This window comes from Dendrobates tinctorius, unplaced genomic scaffold (assembly GCF_039654945.1).
Source record: "Dendrobates tinctorius isolate UK_male_01 unplaced genomic scaffold, ASM3965494v1 ptg000128l, whole genome shotgun sequence".
Classification (NCBI taxonomy): domain Eukaryota; kingdom Metazoa; phylum Chordata; class Amphibia; order Anura; family Dendrobatidae; genus Dendrobates; species Dendrobates tinctorius.
Window position 1 is genome coordinate 6,508,652 of NW_027361796.1, and position 14,271 is coordinate 6,522,922.

Below are 14,271 nucleotides of genomic sequence, written 5' to 3' on the forward strand. Positions count from 1 at the left end.
CATCTGTCTCCGTCCTGCCCCATCTGTCTCCGTCCTGCCCCATCTGTCTCCGTCCTGCCCCCTCTGTCTCCGTCCTGCCCCCTCTGTCTCCGTCCTGCCCCCTCTGTCTCCGTCCTGCCCCCTCTGTCTCCGTCCTGCCCCCTCTGTCTCCGTCCTGCCCCCTCTGTCTCCGTCCTGCCCCCTCTGTCTCCGTCCTGCCCCCTCTGTCTCCGTCCTGCCCCATCTGTCTCCGTCCTGCCCCATCTGTCTCCGTCCTGCCCCATCTGTCTCCGTCCTGCCCCATCTGTCTCCGTCCTGCCCCATCTGTCTCCGTCCTGCCCCATCTGTCTCCGTCCTGCCCCATCTGTCTCCGTCCTGCCCCATCTGTCTCCGTCCTGCCCCATCTGTCTCCGTCCTGCCCCATCTGTCTCCGTCCTGCCCCATCTGTCTCCGTCCTGCCCCATCTGTCTCCGTCGTGCCCCATCTGTCTCCGTCGTGCCCCATCTGTCTCCGTCGTGCCCCATCTGTCTCCGTCGTGCCCCATCTGTCTCCCGTCGTGCCCCATCTGTCTCCCGTCGTGCCCCATCTGTCTCCCGTCGTGCCCCATCTGTCTCCCGTCGTGCCCCATCTGTCTCCCGTCGTGCCCCATCTGTCTCCCGTCGTGCCCCATCTGTCTCCCGTCGTGCCCCATCTGTCTCCCGTCGTGCCCCATCTGTCTCCCGTCGTGCCCCATCTGTCTCCCGTCGTGCCCCATCTGTCTCCCGTCGTGCCCCATCTGTCTCCCGTCCTGGACCCTTTGGCCATTTTGCCCCGAGCAGGATGGAGACACATGGTCCATGTGTCTTCATCCTGCCGTCGAAACATATTATGGCTTGCCACTTTCAATAAAAATAAAAAACCTTTCTCCTTACCTGACCTCACCATCTGTCTCCATTCTGACCCATATTCCTGCCCCGTTTCTCCATCCTGCCCCCCGTGTCACCCATCCTGCCCCCCATGCCGCTTTCAATAAAAATAAAAAAAAGCTTTCGCCTTACCTGAACGCGCTCCTGCGGCGATTCTCCATCCATGCAGTTCAAGCGTGCACTCGCCAGCGAATGACAATGACACCATTTTGGATACTAGACCCCTTAGGGAACTTATCTAGATGTGTATTGAGCACCTTTAATCCCTAGGTGCTTCACAGAAGTTTATAACGTTAAGCTGTGAAAAAAAAAGAAATCACATTTTTCCCACAAATACAAATTTTGTATTTTCACAAGGGTAAAAGGAGAAAATGGGCCCCAAAGTTTGTTTTGCAATTTCTCCTGATGGCCCATATGTCGTTGAAAACTACTTTTGAGACACAGTGCATAGCTCAGATGGGAAGAAACGCCATATTACAGTGCAGATTTTGCTGCACTTGTTTGAGGGTGACATGTTACATTGGCAGAGCCCCTGAGGTGCCAGAACAGCAGAACCCCCAATAAGTGACCCCATTTTACCAATTAAACCTCTCAATGAATTAATCTAGGGGTGCAGTGATTTTATTGAGACCGCAGGTGTGTCACAGACTTTTATACCATTGGGCAGTGAAGAAAAAATATTTTACGTTTTTTCCACCAAGATTGTGTGTTAGCCCCAAGTTTTACATTTTCACACTGGGAAATGGGTAAAAATGGCAACAAAATTTGTCCCACAGTTTCCGCTGAATATAGAAATACTCCATATGTGGCTGTACAAAACTTTCACCGTACGGAGTGACTTAAGAGGGACTGAGCGCTGTTTGCCTCCTGGAGCGCAGATTTTCCTAGACTAGTTTGCGGATTCCATATAAAGAGCCCCTAAGTGCTAGAAAAGCAGAATCCCCCCTCAAGTGACCACATTTTGGAAATTCTAACCCTTTGGGAATTTATCTACAGATGTAGTGACAATTTTGACTCCATGGATGTTTTCCAGAAACAGGCAGCAGTGGATGTTGCTGAGTGAAAATTACAAACTGCCATTGTAGTGACCAGCACGCTGTAGTGACCACTAGGTTATGCCCAGCTTATGCTTCTGGAGACTTGCACCTGTAAATTAGGCGGGCTCTCATCACTACAGAAATGCCAAACATGTGGGCGCTAAATGTTGTTTAGTCACACTGTGGCTCAGAAGGGAGGGGGCATTTGGATTTGGGAGCGGAGAATTTGCTGAATTTCTTTTGGGAAGCATTTCGCTTTTCCAGAGCCTTTGTGCTACCAGTAATGTGGAAACCCTCTATATTTCCATTAACAGATGACGGACCTGAGTGGGGACTTGCCTTTTTTTGTGGATTGAGTTGAAGCTTTTATTGGGAACATTTTACATTACGTTTGGGATCACATTTATCCGGCACTCTACGCTGAACAATTACTTAGGGAGTTTCCATCTAAATCTCCGAGTGACGTAACAGATGAAACCCCCCCGATGGATCCATTCACTATAATAAGGCAGCAGATTTACTCTGGACTTTGTCTGGCCTCTGTTTAGCGGTGTCCTTTTCAGAAGTGCACAAAACTGTGGCCGACGGCACGGTTAAGCAATCCTAAAAAGATGGACACCGCTTGATCACAGAGACTCCATCTGCCTCATTATTGGGAAACTTCCGCCAGAGGTTCTGTCTGAATCACGTATTTCAGAGATTTACAGGGAAACCCTGGTGTTAGCGCTCAACACAGAGGGCAGGATAAATGTGCGCTGAGCATTACTGCAATCTTTGGGATGCAGAATGAAAAAATCAACAGCATGTGAAGAATTGGTTTTATTTATTTTTTACACCGTTCCTCGTTTGGTGTAAGGGTATGTGCACACGTTGTAGATTTGGCTGCGGATCCGGCCCTGCGTATCTATTGGTACTATTTTCGGGCACATGACACTTTGATTGCCTTCTATTCCGATTTTTGGGAGACAGAATGAACAAAAAACAGCAATTCAGGAATTGCTTTTTTTTTTTTAAATACCGTGGTAAAATTGGTAAGGCAGTCTTATTCTTCAGGCCAGTGCAATTACACGATATAATGTCATATCGCTGATTTGACACTGCACTGCAGAGTATCCGACCAGGATCTGACAGGCAGGGAAGGAGGCCTGCCAGCGTCTGCTGAGAGCAACAGAACGTTGTTCTGATGGAAGCGCGCAGGGAGCCCCTTCCCTGGGTGATGCTTCTCTATGCCGCTGTCACTACTGACAACGGCATCAGAGAGGTTAAATGCCTGGTGCTAGCGATCGTGAGCGTTGCTGCGGGATGGTTTTTAACAGAATGGTTTTTAACCGGGAAAAATGCAAAGTACTACATCTGGGCAATAAAAATGAAAAAAGCATATACAGAATGGGAGGAATAGGGCTAAGCAACAGCACATGTTAAAAAGACTTGGGTATACTAATAGATCACAGACTAAATATGAGTCAGCAGTGTGATGCAGCAGCAAAAAAGGCAAATGCAATTCTAGGATGTATTAACCGAAGCATACAGTCTAGATCACGTGAAGTCATTACTTCCCTCTACTCCTCTTTGGTCAGACCTCATCTAGAATATTGTGTCCAGTTTTGGGCACCACATTTTAAAAAAGACATCAACAAACTGGAGCAAGTTCAGAAAAGAGCGACCAGAATGGTGACCGGTCTGCAAACCCTGTCTTATGAGGAAAGGTTGCAGGATTTGGGAATGTTTAGTTTGCAAAAGAGAAGACTGAGAGGAGACTTAATAGCTGTCTACAAATATCTAAAGGGCTGTCACATTGTAGAAGGATCAACTTTATTCTCATTTGCACAAGGAAAGACTAGAAGTAATGGGATGAAACTGAATGGGAGGGGAGACAGATTAGATATTAGAAAAAACTTTTTGACAGAGTGATCAATGAGTGGAACAAGCTGCCACGAGAAGTGGTGAGTTCTCCTTCAATGGAAGTCTTCAAACAGAGGCTGGACAGACATCTGACGGGGATGATTTAGCGAATCCTGCTTTGAGCAGGGGGTTGGACCAGATGGCCCAGGAGGTCCCATCCAACTCTACAATTCTATGATTTTATGATTCTATGTCAGCTGTCACATACAGCTGACACCTGCACCCGTTCGCCGTGGCACTCAGCGTGAGGCTGTGCGAACGGTGTGCCATACTAGTACTGCGGTTTGCGGGAACGCACCTCCCGCAGAGCAGTTATAGTACGGTGCATGTTGGAAAGGGGTTAAATGTAATTCATCACCAGGTATTTGCTATGCCATCTGAGGGCAGCATGATGTAGGGGCAGAGATACTAATTCCAGAGAGATGTCACTTACTTTACTAGTTGCTGCAGATTTGATAAAATCTTCATTTTATTTGGTACAGATCTACCAATTCCTTGAGTTTAGCATGCTACAGATCTGTAGCTCTGATCTGTAGATCTTTTTATCACAACACTGAACTCTAGCTGTCATTGTACACTGTGCATAGGCAGAAAGCTGCTAATCGGGCACTGAAGCCCGCTGGATCCAGCATAATTGCAGGCTCCTAAAGTATAGCGTCTGTAGGGCCTGAATTAATAATGTGGAATATTAAATAGGGCATACTTACCTTTCAGCCATCTTGCGCTGGCTGTTACTAAGGTCTGTACCAGAATTGGCACCTACCTCGTCACAACAAAGTTGACATGCTCTTCTATTTGCCTAACTGCTGCAACAGTGCTGTGATTTCTGCGCTGCGTCAGCCGTGATGCTGGAAAGTTGATCAGATGAAAATGTCCTTGTTTGTGCAGCTCTTCAGCAGCTATAAAGCTGTGATCTGTATATGTTGACTAAAATCTTGATTAAAATTAACTTTGATCTTGAGAAAACCTCTTTAACTTATTAGGTATGATTCCAGACTTTGCAAAGCCTCAGCCATGTCTAACTGATGCAAATTTGTAGCTAATTGAACATAAAAAATTGCGTATTTTTTTGGTGGTAAGAATATACAGTACTCAAAGAGCTTGAAGTGTTGCAAGTGGGCAAATAAAGGATCCAGCAGTCTTCTCCTCGTTCAGTGTTGTGCTGTTTCTTACAACTATGGTTTGTTTTCGGTCACAATTTGTAGAAGGTTTACTCTAGGGCTGTATTCCTACTCTTTTCTGTAGATATGTGTTTCTGGATGTTTAGAAATGAATTTTTCGTAGTTTTAGATGACATTTCCATCCTTGGGGTATGCTCACACTGGATGTGTGATATGCAATGTTTTATTAGATAGCACATATGTGTGGAAGGACCACCATTAGCATTACCGTCACCAGTGTAAGGCCTCAGATATACTTGTATGACTGACTGACTGTTTTATTTTCTCCCCAGCAGGTTCGTTCTTAGATTTTGAAGGTGTCCACATTCGAGATATGGAGCATTGCGTAACTCTTGATGGGTTTGCTGTTGTCTTTAATGATGGTCGCATTGGATTCATCACGCCAGTGTCAAGCACTGCAGATGTAAGCGTTCATCTCTTAATAGAATGCTTATTAACGCCATTTGTGCCTGCTAGACTTGCTCCATTGCTCAGCTTCAACAGTGCCACAAACCAAGCTTATTTTGTTTGAAATATATATATTCTCTTTTGTCTGTTCTCAGCATTAAGAGTCACTTGGCATGAACTACCTTACAATAATATACAGTGGCTTGTGAAAGTATTCACCCCCCTTGGCTTTTTACCTATTCTGTTACATTACAACCTGTGTAAATATTTTTGTAATCTGATTTGTGTGTGATGCATCAGCACTGAAAAGTCTAGTCCAAGTTGGTGAAGTGAAGTGAGAAAAATATAGGCATAAATTATGGGATCAAATAAATAAAAATTGGCATGTGCATATATATATTCACCCCTTTTGCGATGAAGCCCCTAAGAATTTCTGTTGCAAGCGATTATCTTCAAAAGTCACATATATATCACAGTTTTTACATGAAGGTCTTTATTATTAAGGAAAAAAGAAATCCAACCCTACAGGGCCCTGTGTGAAAAAGTGATTGCCACCCTTAGAAGTAACAACTGCAATCAAGCGTTTGCAATAACTGGCAATTAGTCTTTTACAACACTCTGGAGGAATATTGACCCTCTCATCTTTGCAGAATTGTTGTAATTCAGCAACATTACAGGGTTCCCGAGCACCAGCAAGTCTTCCTGGTCATGAAGAAGCAAAATTACCCCAGACCATCACACTACTACAACCATATTTTACTGCTTATATGATGTTCCTTTTCTGAAATGCTGTATTACTTCTATGCTAGATGTAATGGGACATAGACCTTCCAAAAAGTTCAATTTTTGTCTCAGTAATTATTATTATTATTATTATGGCCCCATTTATTCCATGGCGCTTTTACAGTTCACAGAGTATTCTTGGGGATCATCAAGATGTTTTCTGGCAAAACTCAGACAAGCCTTTTATGTTCTTATTGCTCAGCAGTGGTTTTCATCTTGGAACTCTACCATGCAAGTGAGGCCTGCAGTTCTTTGGATGTTGTTGTGGGGTCTTTTGAAGTCTTGGATGAGTCATCATTGCGCTCTTTGGGTAATTTTGGTCAGCTGGCCAGTCCTGGAAAGGTTCACCGCTGTTCCATGTTTTCGCAATTTGTGGATAATGGCTCTCACTGTGGTTCTGTGTAGCCTCTAGTAACACCCCACGACAGCACACCGAAATGCCAAAAAGGTTAAATAATTCCTCTACCTCCATGTTCTTTCTTGTCCCTACTAGGGATGAAAGAGGTCATTCACGGTGTGCTGTGCCATCAATAATCACTGGGGAGAAAGAGATTCAGGCAGGCCAGCAAGGGTGCAGACTTGCCTCTCCGAGCACTGCTCCCGTCTCCATTCTGGACTCTGGGTCCTCCCCCTCCAGTCCGCACCTTAGGGTAAGGTCTGTGGAGGTTTCTTCGGCTGGAGGCCTCTCTGAGCTCTCCAGCCCCCTCTCCTCTGGGGTTGTGGATCCAGAGCAGTGTGTCGTGACTTCCGGGTCTGAAGCCGGTGGCAGGATGTAACATCACACGTTGACCGGCTTCATCGTACTGAGAGGATGCTTGCATTCCACGCTGGAACGCATAGGCAAATTACTGCGCAGATCGTGTAGGTGCCCCCCCCCACCTGGACATTAGAGGGAGGAGGTCCTCTAATCAGAGGACAGGTGCTGGAGTCCGGTCGCCTATATAAGAGCAAGGAAGACATCTAAGGTAGGACCACTGTGTGGTAAATAGCATAGAGAAGTCAAGTTCCTCTAGCTCTGCGTCTGCAGATCCCAGCACCCTCCCGGTCCCAGTAAGTACTCTGGCGTGTCCATTCCCTGTGTGCAGGTTTAGAGCCTTATTATTCCTTCTCCCATTTCTTCCATTTCTTGTAGGGGGACAAGTAACGTGCACCAGGAAGCAAGTACAAGACTTCACGAAGATGTGCAGTCTGTACAAATAAAGCTGGCCTCTTCGCATAAGAAGACATTTTGCAAAAAGTGTGCTGAGAAGGTCATCAGGGAAGAGCAACCATCCTTGATGGAAGAAATTAAGGGCCTAATCCAACAGGAGAAAAAAAAACCTCCCTGGCTGCTTTTTCCCAGCCCGAGATCCCGCCCCACAGTCTCTTCTGATTTATTCACACTGCGGGGCGGGATCTCGGGCCGCGCATCTCTGTGAGACGAGCACTCTTACTGAGATCTTGGAGCGGGGACATGACTTCAAAGATGAAGCTGTGTTCTATCCCCTTCAAAGGGAAATACATGTTTGGTCCCGCCGTCTAGCTGTTAGAAAAGGCTTCAGACAAAAAGAAGACCTCACCGGAACCAATGAATACTAGGAAAAGACCCTTCCGCCCCAGCAAGAGCATACACAAGGGGAAGGGCAAGTCAGGTCGTTGGAGCTACCCGAAAGGGAGAAAAGACAAATCTTTTTCTTCCCCCCTCTCAGAGACAAAAGAAGCCATGACTGCAACATGGTAGGAGGTCACATCCCAGACTTCCTTCTACAGTGGCACAAGATCTGTTCAGATCAATGGACTCTAAGATCAGTCAGTGAAGGAATAAAGATAGAGTTTGCCTCATATCCTCCAGAAACGATAAAGACAATGCGACTCTCCTCTCCAGAGCTACAATCCACCTTGATAGCAGGAGTAAAAAGCCTATTATCCACAAAGGTAGTCCTGGAAAGGGAAAAAAAAAGGGGACATTGCTCAAACCTGTTCCTCATAAAGAAACCAAACGGGTCCCATCGGGTTTAAATCAATCTGAAACCCCTGAATCGTTATGTAACATACAGAAGAAACAAGATGGAATCTGTCAGGTCACCAGTACCGTTGTTTGGGCAGGATTTTGTCATGGTGACAATAGACCTACAGGATGCATATTATCACATCCCGATCCATCCAACTTACTGGAGATTCTTAAAGTTTGCAATTGCCCAGTGAGAGCACACAGGCCATTATCAGTTCAGTGTCCTCCCATTCGGTCTATCCTCGGCCCCACAGATCTTCACAAAGGTTGTCAGAGGACATGGCATACATCAGAGGTCAGCACATATGCATAGTTCTATACCTCGACGACCTCTTGTTGGTGGCTCCTTTAGTACCCATGCTACATGAACATCTACAGATGATGACTCAGATCTTATCATCTCTTGGCTGGATAGCAAACCTCAAAAAATCAGATATGGTTCCTACAACAACAAAGACATTCTTAGGAGTCCTACTAGACTCACACAGCCAAAGATCTTTCTTGCCCAAACAAAAACAGATCTATTTAAAATCAAAGATAAAGATACTACAGAGCAAGAAAGTGGTGTCATTAAGATGGGCCATGTCGGTTCTCAGATCTATGACTTCCTGCATCCAGATGGTAGCATGGGCATAAGCACACACCAGAATGCTTCAGACCAGGGTGGATTTGATTTAAATCTAACTGATTTAAATCACGATTTAAATCACGATTTAAATCACTAGTCAGTAAGGCTTGATTTAAATCAGTGATTTAAATCAAAGTTTCTACCTAAACTAGTTCTTGCTACTTTAACATGCAAGTAGATGAAGATTTTTAGAATCACTTTTTATATTACTTTTTTCTCCCCAGTTTAATGGGTTAATCATTCATATTTGGACACCACTGTTCTGTTGTACTTAGGAAGGAGAAAAATAATCCTGACCTTAATAACAATTTAAATAGATTTATTCAACTGAAACAATAACAACATTACAGCATAAGTTATTTGCTTAAACAAACATCCATGTTTGTTAACTAATTTGGCTAAACAAAATATATATATATTTTAAGAAACTTAGACTGTCAGCCCAGCCGACACATGAAAAACTTAAATACTACTGTCCCTGCTGTCCTCTGTAGCTCACTTGTCGTCATCTTCATCATCATCTTCTTCTTTGTTCCTATTCATAATCTGGAAAAGAAAAACAAGCTTTCCTGCTTTATTGGGTCCCAACCGATTTCTCAATTTAGAATGCATGAGTCCAAAGGAAGAGAATATTCTTTCAACGCCTGCAGAAGAAGCTACTGCTGTTAAAAGTGAAATCATTACTTGAACAGTCTCTAAATCCAAGCGCTTAAGTGACTTCCACCAGTTTACTGGTGTGACCTTCCTTAAAATATCTTCAGCAAACATATATTTCTTGAATGGTTCCCCCTTAGCTCTGAAGTTTATTATAGTTGGCATTAAAGATGGATGATTGCTGGATACCCATGTCATAGCTAACTCCTCTTCCTCAGCACTTAGGTTTTGACCCTGATATTGGATATTGACAATATTTGCCAAAAAATGAGCTGGAGTCAGTGTTTGTCCCATTCGTTTGTTTACTGCTTGTAATTTAATTCTGTCCATGTGTAGTTCTGTTTTTAAGTGTTCACTCAGTTCCTTCCAAATTTCAACAGCATCCGCAATAAAACAGCTATTTTTCTGTATTTTGTTTAAAGCTTGAGAGATGGGTTTCAGGAAGCTCAGCATATGTTCAACATTTCTCTTAAGCCCAATGTTGAGGATTTTGGCCGTGACAGTGCCATCTATTTTATCTCGATTTTCTTCTCAAAGTGTCATCAGAATAGGCCAGTTTTTGATATACTGCTCAAAACAGTCCACCACAGAGTTCCATCTAACATCTTGTGGGAGCGTTAGCTTGGTTCCACCCATCCTTTTCAGAGCTGCTGCAGCAAAGTGATTATTACGGAAGTATTTAGCAATTTCAACAACATTAGCTTTTATTTCTGGAACACTTAAGTCTTTGGCTAAGAGGTGCAGCAAATGAGCACTGCAACCATATGTTATTAGCAGCTTTGTATTCCCTCCCTGCTCTTCTAAATCTCTTCTCATCTTGGATACGTTTGCAGCATTGTCAGTGACCAAACTGCGTACTAGACATTTGAATTTTTGTTCACATGTCGTTATAGCTTTTACTGCCACTTCTTGTAAGTATTCTGCTGTGTGTGCATTTCCTGACGTATCAGTTGTTTGTGCAAGGAAGACTTTACCTTCTTCTGTTGTTATACAAGCACATACAATAGGATCATTGTGGACATTACTCCACCCATCAATACTTAGGTTAACAATTTTACCCTCCAGAGCTGTTGCACATTGCTCCATTTCTCTGTCATACACTTGATCCAGCAGTTTCCCTGCAACATCAGCTCTGCTGGGTGGACTGTATCCTGGTCTCAGTGACTGAACCATATTAATGAAATGTGGGTTCTCAGTCAGACGGAAAGAAGAGTTCGTTGCATAAATAAACTGGGCAATTTTTTCATCAATCAACTCTTTTTCTAATCTGCTAGTTCTTATCACAAACCTATCTATGGTGGTTCCAGGAGGTAAAGGTTTTTTCTTCCTTTTGGGTGATGGTGATATGTGGGTGTCTGATGATGATGCTGCTGCTAATGAAGCACTATCCTGGATGGATAACTCTGAAACTGTAGAACAGGATGATGGTGATCTTGGAGGTGGATAGTTTCCAGAATCCATGAATTCCCCTAAACAAAAAAAAGTCAATGCTGTTATTTTATTGTTTATACAATTTCTGCTTATTGTACACAACACATCACTGCCCCTGCCCCAAAAGGAATATTTGTTTTTCTTCATAACTGTACCAAATGACAGTAACATGCAGTAATAATAAGAAATATAATTTTTCTCACACATGACAGTTCAGTCTTTAGAAATAGGATTCAATAAAAATGTTTACCAACCTGAAGATCCTGCCTGTTCAGAAGTGTTTCTTTGGTCATCTTCATCACCGCACTTCTCATGATGTTGCCTCATTCGCGCCACCAGGCCTTGCATCTCTTTGTTGCATCGTTTGCATTTTGCACGCATGCCTGCCTTACCGATAGGCGAAGGAGCTTCATTAAAATATTCCCAAACTGGGTCTCTTTTACGGCCTGCTGCCATTATAAGGAAAGAATGTAATAAACCTCAGATCGTACACACAAACAGATCTAGACTTGTCTGTCTGTGGCTATGCTGCAGTATTGTGCTCAAAGTTTCACTTTCATTTTCTTGTCTGCTTGCCCTTCCTCCTCCTCACACTTAGATTCACATTCTTCTTGTGTTGTGCAGATCTATTCCACTCCAAACAATCAGAAACATATTGTCTAACTTCTTGGACTTGGCACTGAAGGGGTTGATTCTGTATTCATAGGTTTGTAGAACAATAGGATTAAGGTCTTTTTCTCAACTCTGTTCATGTTGTAACATTTTTGCCGTGAAGAAGAGTCTGGGACCTCTGCGGAGTCAAATTCAGTTTTGAGAACTGCGTAAGTAAAGCGAGCGTCTGTGATAATATAGGAGAGAAACTGCCCACTAATCCTACAGAAACCTCTGGAAGAGCATGGCATTGTGAATGTTACACATATACAGCCTTTATTCTACTACAACTCAGCTTTATCTCATGATGGAAGAACCTTTGGATGGTAAAATATTTTCCTCAAAAAGCAGTTTATTGAAAAAAATCCGATTTTTTTTGATTTTTTAAAAAAAAACATTGATTTTTATCCACCCTGCTTCAGACGCACATCCTGGCAAACTGGGATGGATCCCCAGAATCCTTGGACAAGAAGATCTGGATGCCCCCTCATGTAAAGACCTCGTTGACATGGTGTCTATTAACAGTGAACTTGAACTTAGGGGTTCCCTGGATGCAAGACCCAGCGATCACTATAAAAGTGGACGCCAACGGAAAAGGATGGGGAGCCATGGTATCCCAGCATGTATTCCAGGGATGCTGGTCAGACGAGATAAGCCGACGATCCTCAAACTTCAGAGAACTGAAAGTAGAAGAGAAGACTTCAGTAACCTTAGTCTGAGATACCCATGTCAAAATAACTCAGAAAACATGACAACAGTAACCCACCTACATCATCAAGGAAGTACAAAGCACGAGGACCTGAAGGCAGTATCAGCGAGAATATTCTTGTGGTCCGAAGAACACCTTCTCTCCCTGTCCGCTCTGCACATAAAGGGTACGGTAAGCACACAGGCCGGTTTTCTGAACAGAACAGAAATTGATCCAGGGGAATGAAGTCTATATCCCGAAGTCTTTCAGATACTGACCAGAAGGTGGGGCCATCCAGAGGTAGATCTATTTGCAAGTGGACAGAATGCAAAAGTAGATCAATATTATTCGTTAAATCCAGCTGATCCCTGCTTAGGTGTAGATGCGTTAGCCGCACCCATGGACATTCAGACTGGCCTATGCCTTCCCTCCGTTACCAATCCTACCAAGGATTGTACAAAAGATAAGGGTGGAAAATGTCAAGGTAATCTTGGTAGCACCATCCTGACCCAAAAGAAGTTGGTTCGGAACGCTCGCTAACCTCAGGATAGAAGGACCAGTAGAGCTACCCCCGGTCCGAAGCCTCCTCCACCGGGAGCAAAAATTTCATCCACATCCCAAGAGGTTACATCTGAAGGCCTGGCTTCTGAGTTCTCAATCCTGAAGACCAGAGGATTGTCAGAAAGGGTCATTAGGACACTGCAGAAAACCCAAAAGGCGGTAACAAACTCTATATACCAGAAGATATGGAAGACCTTTATCTCATGGAGTGCACCCGAATGACCTAACCCACACCGGCCGAACTTGGCTTGGATCCAGAATTTTTTGCAAGAAGGGTCTCAGGCCTAGAACCCTCAAAGTCCAGGTGGCGGCCCTAAGCTCATATTTTGACCAGACGTTAACCGACCACAGATGGATTAGAAGGTTTATGACAGCAGCATCTTGCATACGTCCAAGAGCTACAAACTTGGCCATCCTGGAACCTCAATGTGGTCTTGAAGGGGCTCAAACTACCACATTTCGAGTCCTTGTCATCCATAGATGTAGACAGACTCTCCTGGAAAGCAACCTTCCTGGTAGCAATAACTACAGCCAGGAGAGTTGGCAAATTACAAGCTCTCTCGATCAACGAACCTTACATGAACATCTTTCAGGATCGACTTTATTCTGTGAAAAAATCCGTCATTTCTTCCCAAAGTAATCAGTGTTTCATAAGTCTCAGAAGATATTTCTTCCCTCCTTCTATCAAGACCCAGGAAATAAGGAAGAACAGTTCCACACTTTGAACGTTTGGAGAGTGGTACTCCATTACCTTCACGTGACGAAAAAAACTAGGAAGGACCAAAACCTGTTTGTTCACCTTCGAAGCCAAAATAAGGGGAAGAAGACTTCCAGATCCATGACCACCAACTGGATCAAGAGAGCAATATCTGAGACATATCATGTCCAGGACCTTCCACCGCCAGAGAAATTTACGACTCACTCTAGCAACATCTGTCTCCTGGGCCGAGAAAGCCAGTGCTTCCATCGAGCAGGTATGCAGAACTGCTACCTGGTCCTCGGTCCATGCGTTCTCCAAGCATTACAGGCTAGAAAAGAACTTAGCCTTCTGGAGAAAAGTCCTCCGAGCTATAGTCCCTCCCTAAAACATTACTCTTGGGTACTGTTCTGGTGTGCTGTCGTGGGGGGTTATTAGAGAAAATAGAATTAGACTTACCGGTAATTCAGTTTCTAGTAACCCACCACGACAGCCTGGGTAATCCCTCCCTTTGCTTAATTTTCGTTCTTTAAGAGAATAAATATAATTTTAAGCATTCCTTCTCCTGTGGTCCTTTACAATAACACTGAGGGGGAGGATGTGGGAGGGGTTATTTAACATCTTTGGCATTTCCTGTCCCTCTTAGGAAAGGAGTAACATCCTTCATTGTGCTGTCGTGGTGGGTTACTAGAAACCAAATTCATTTGTTGCAGAATTTGCTTTGGATCACGGCATGATGTCTAGCTTTTGATGATCTTTTGGTCTACATCACTTTATCACCGGTTACGTGATTTCTT

General features: G+C 44.0%; 1 protein-coding gene across 3 annotated transcripts in view; it reads left to right on the forward strand.

The window, feature by feature from the left end:
* RIC1 (RIC1 homolog, RAB6A GEF complex partner 1) overlaps nt 1–14,271 on the forward strand; it is a 169,581-nt gene that overhangs the window by 81,651 nt on the left and 73,659 nt on the right. For 2 of the 3 annotated variants that reach the window (XM_073542645.1, XM_073542647.1), the window contains exon 6: nt 5,277–5,407. In XM_073542645.1, coding sequence (XP_073398746.1) covers nt 5,277–5,407 — 131 coding nt within the window. The remainder of the gene's footprint in view (nt 1–5,276; nt 5,408–14,271) is intronic. The other variant, XM_073542646.1, reaches the window with a different exon arrangement.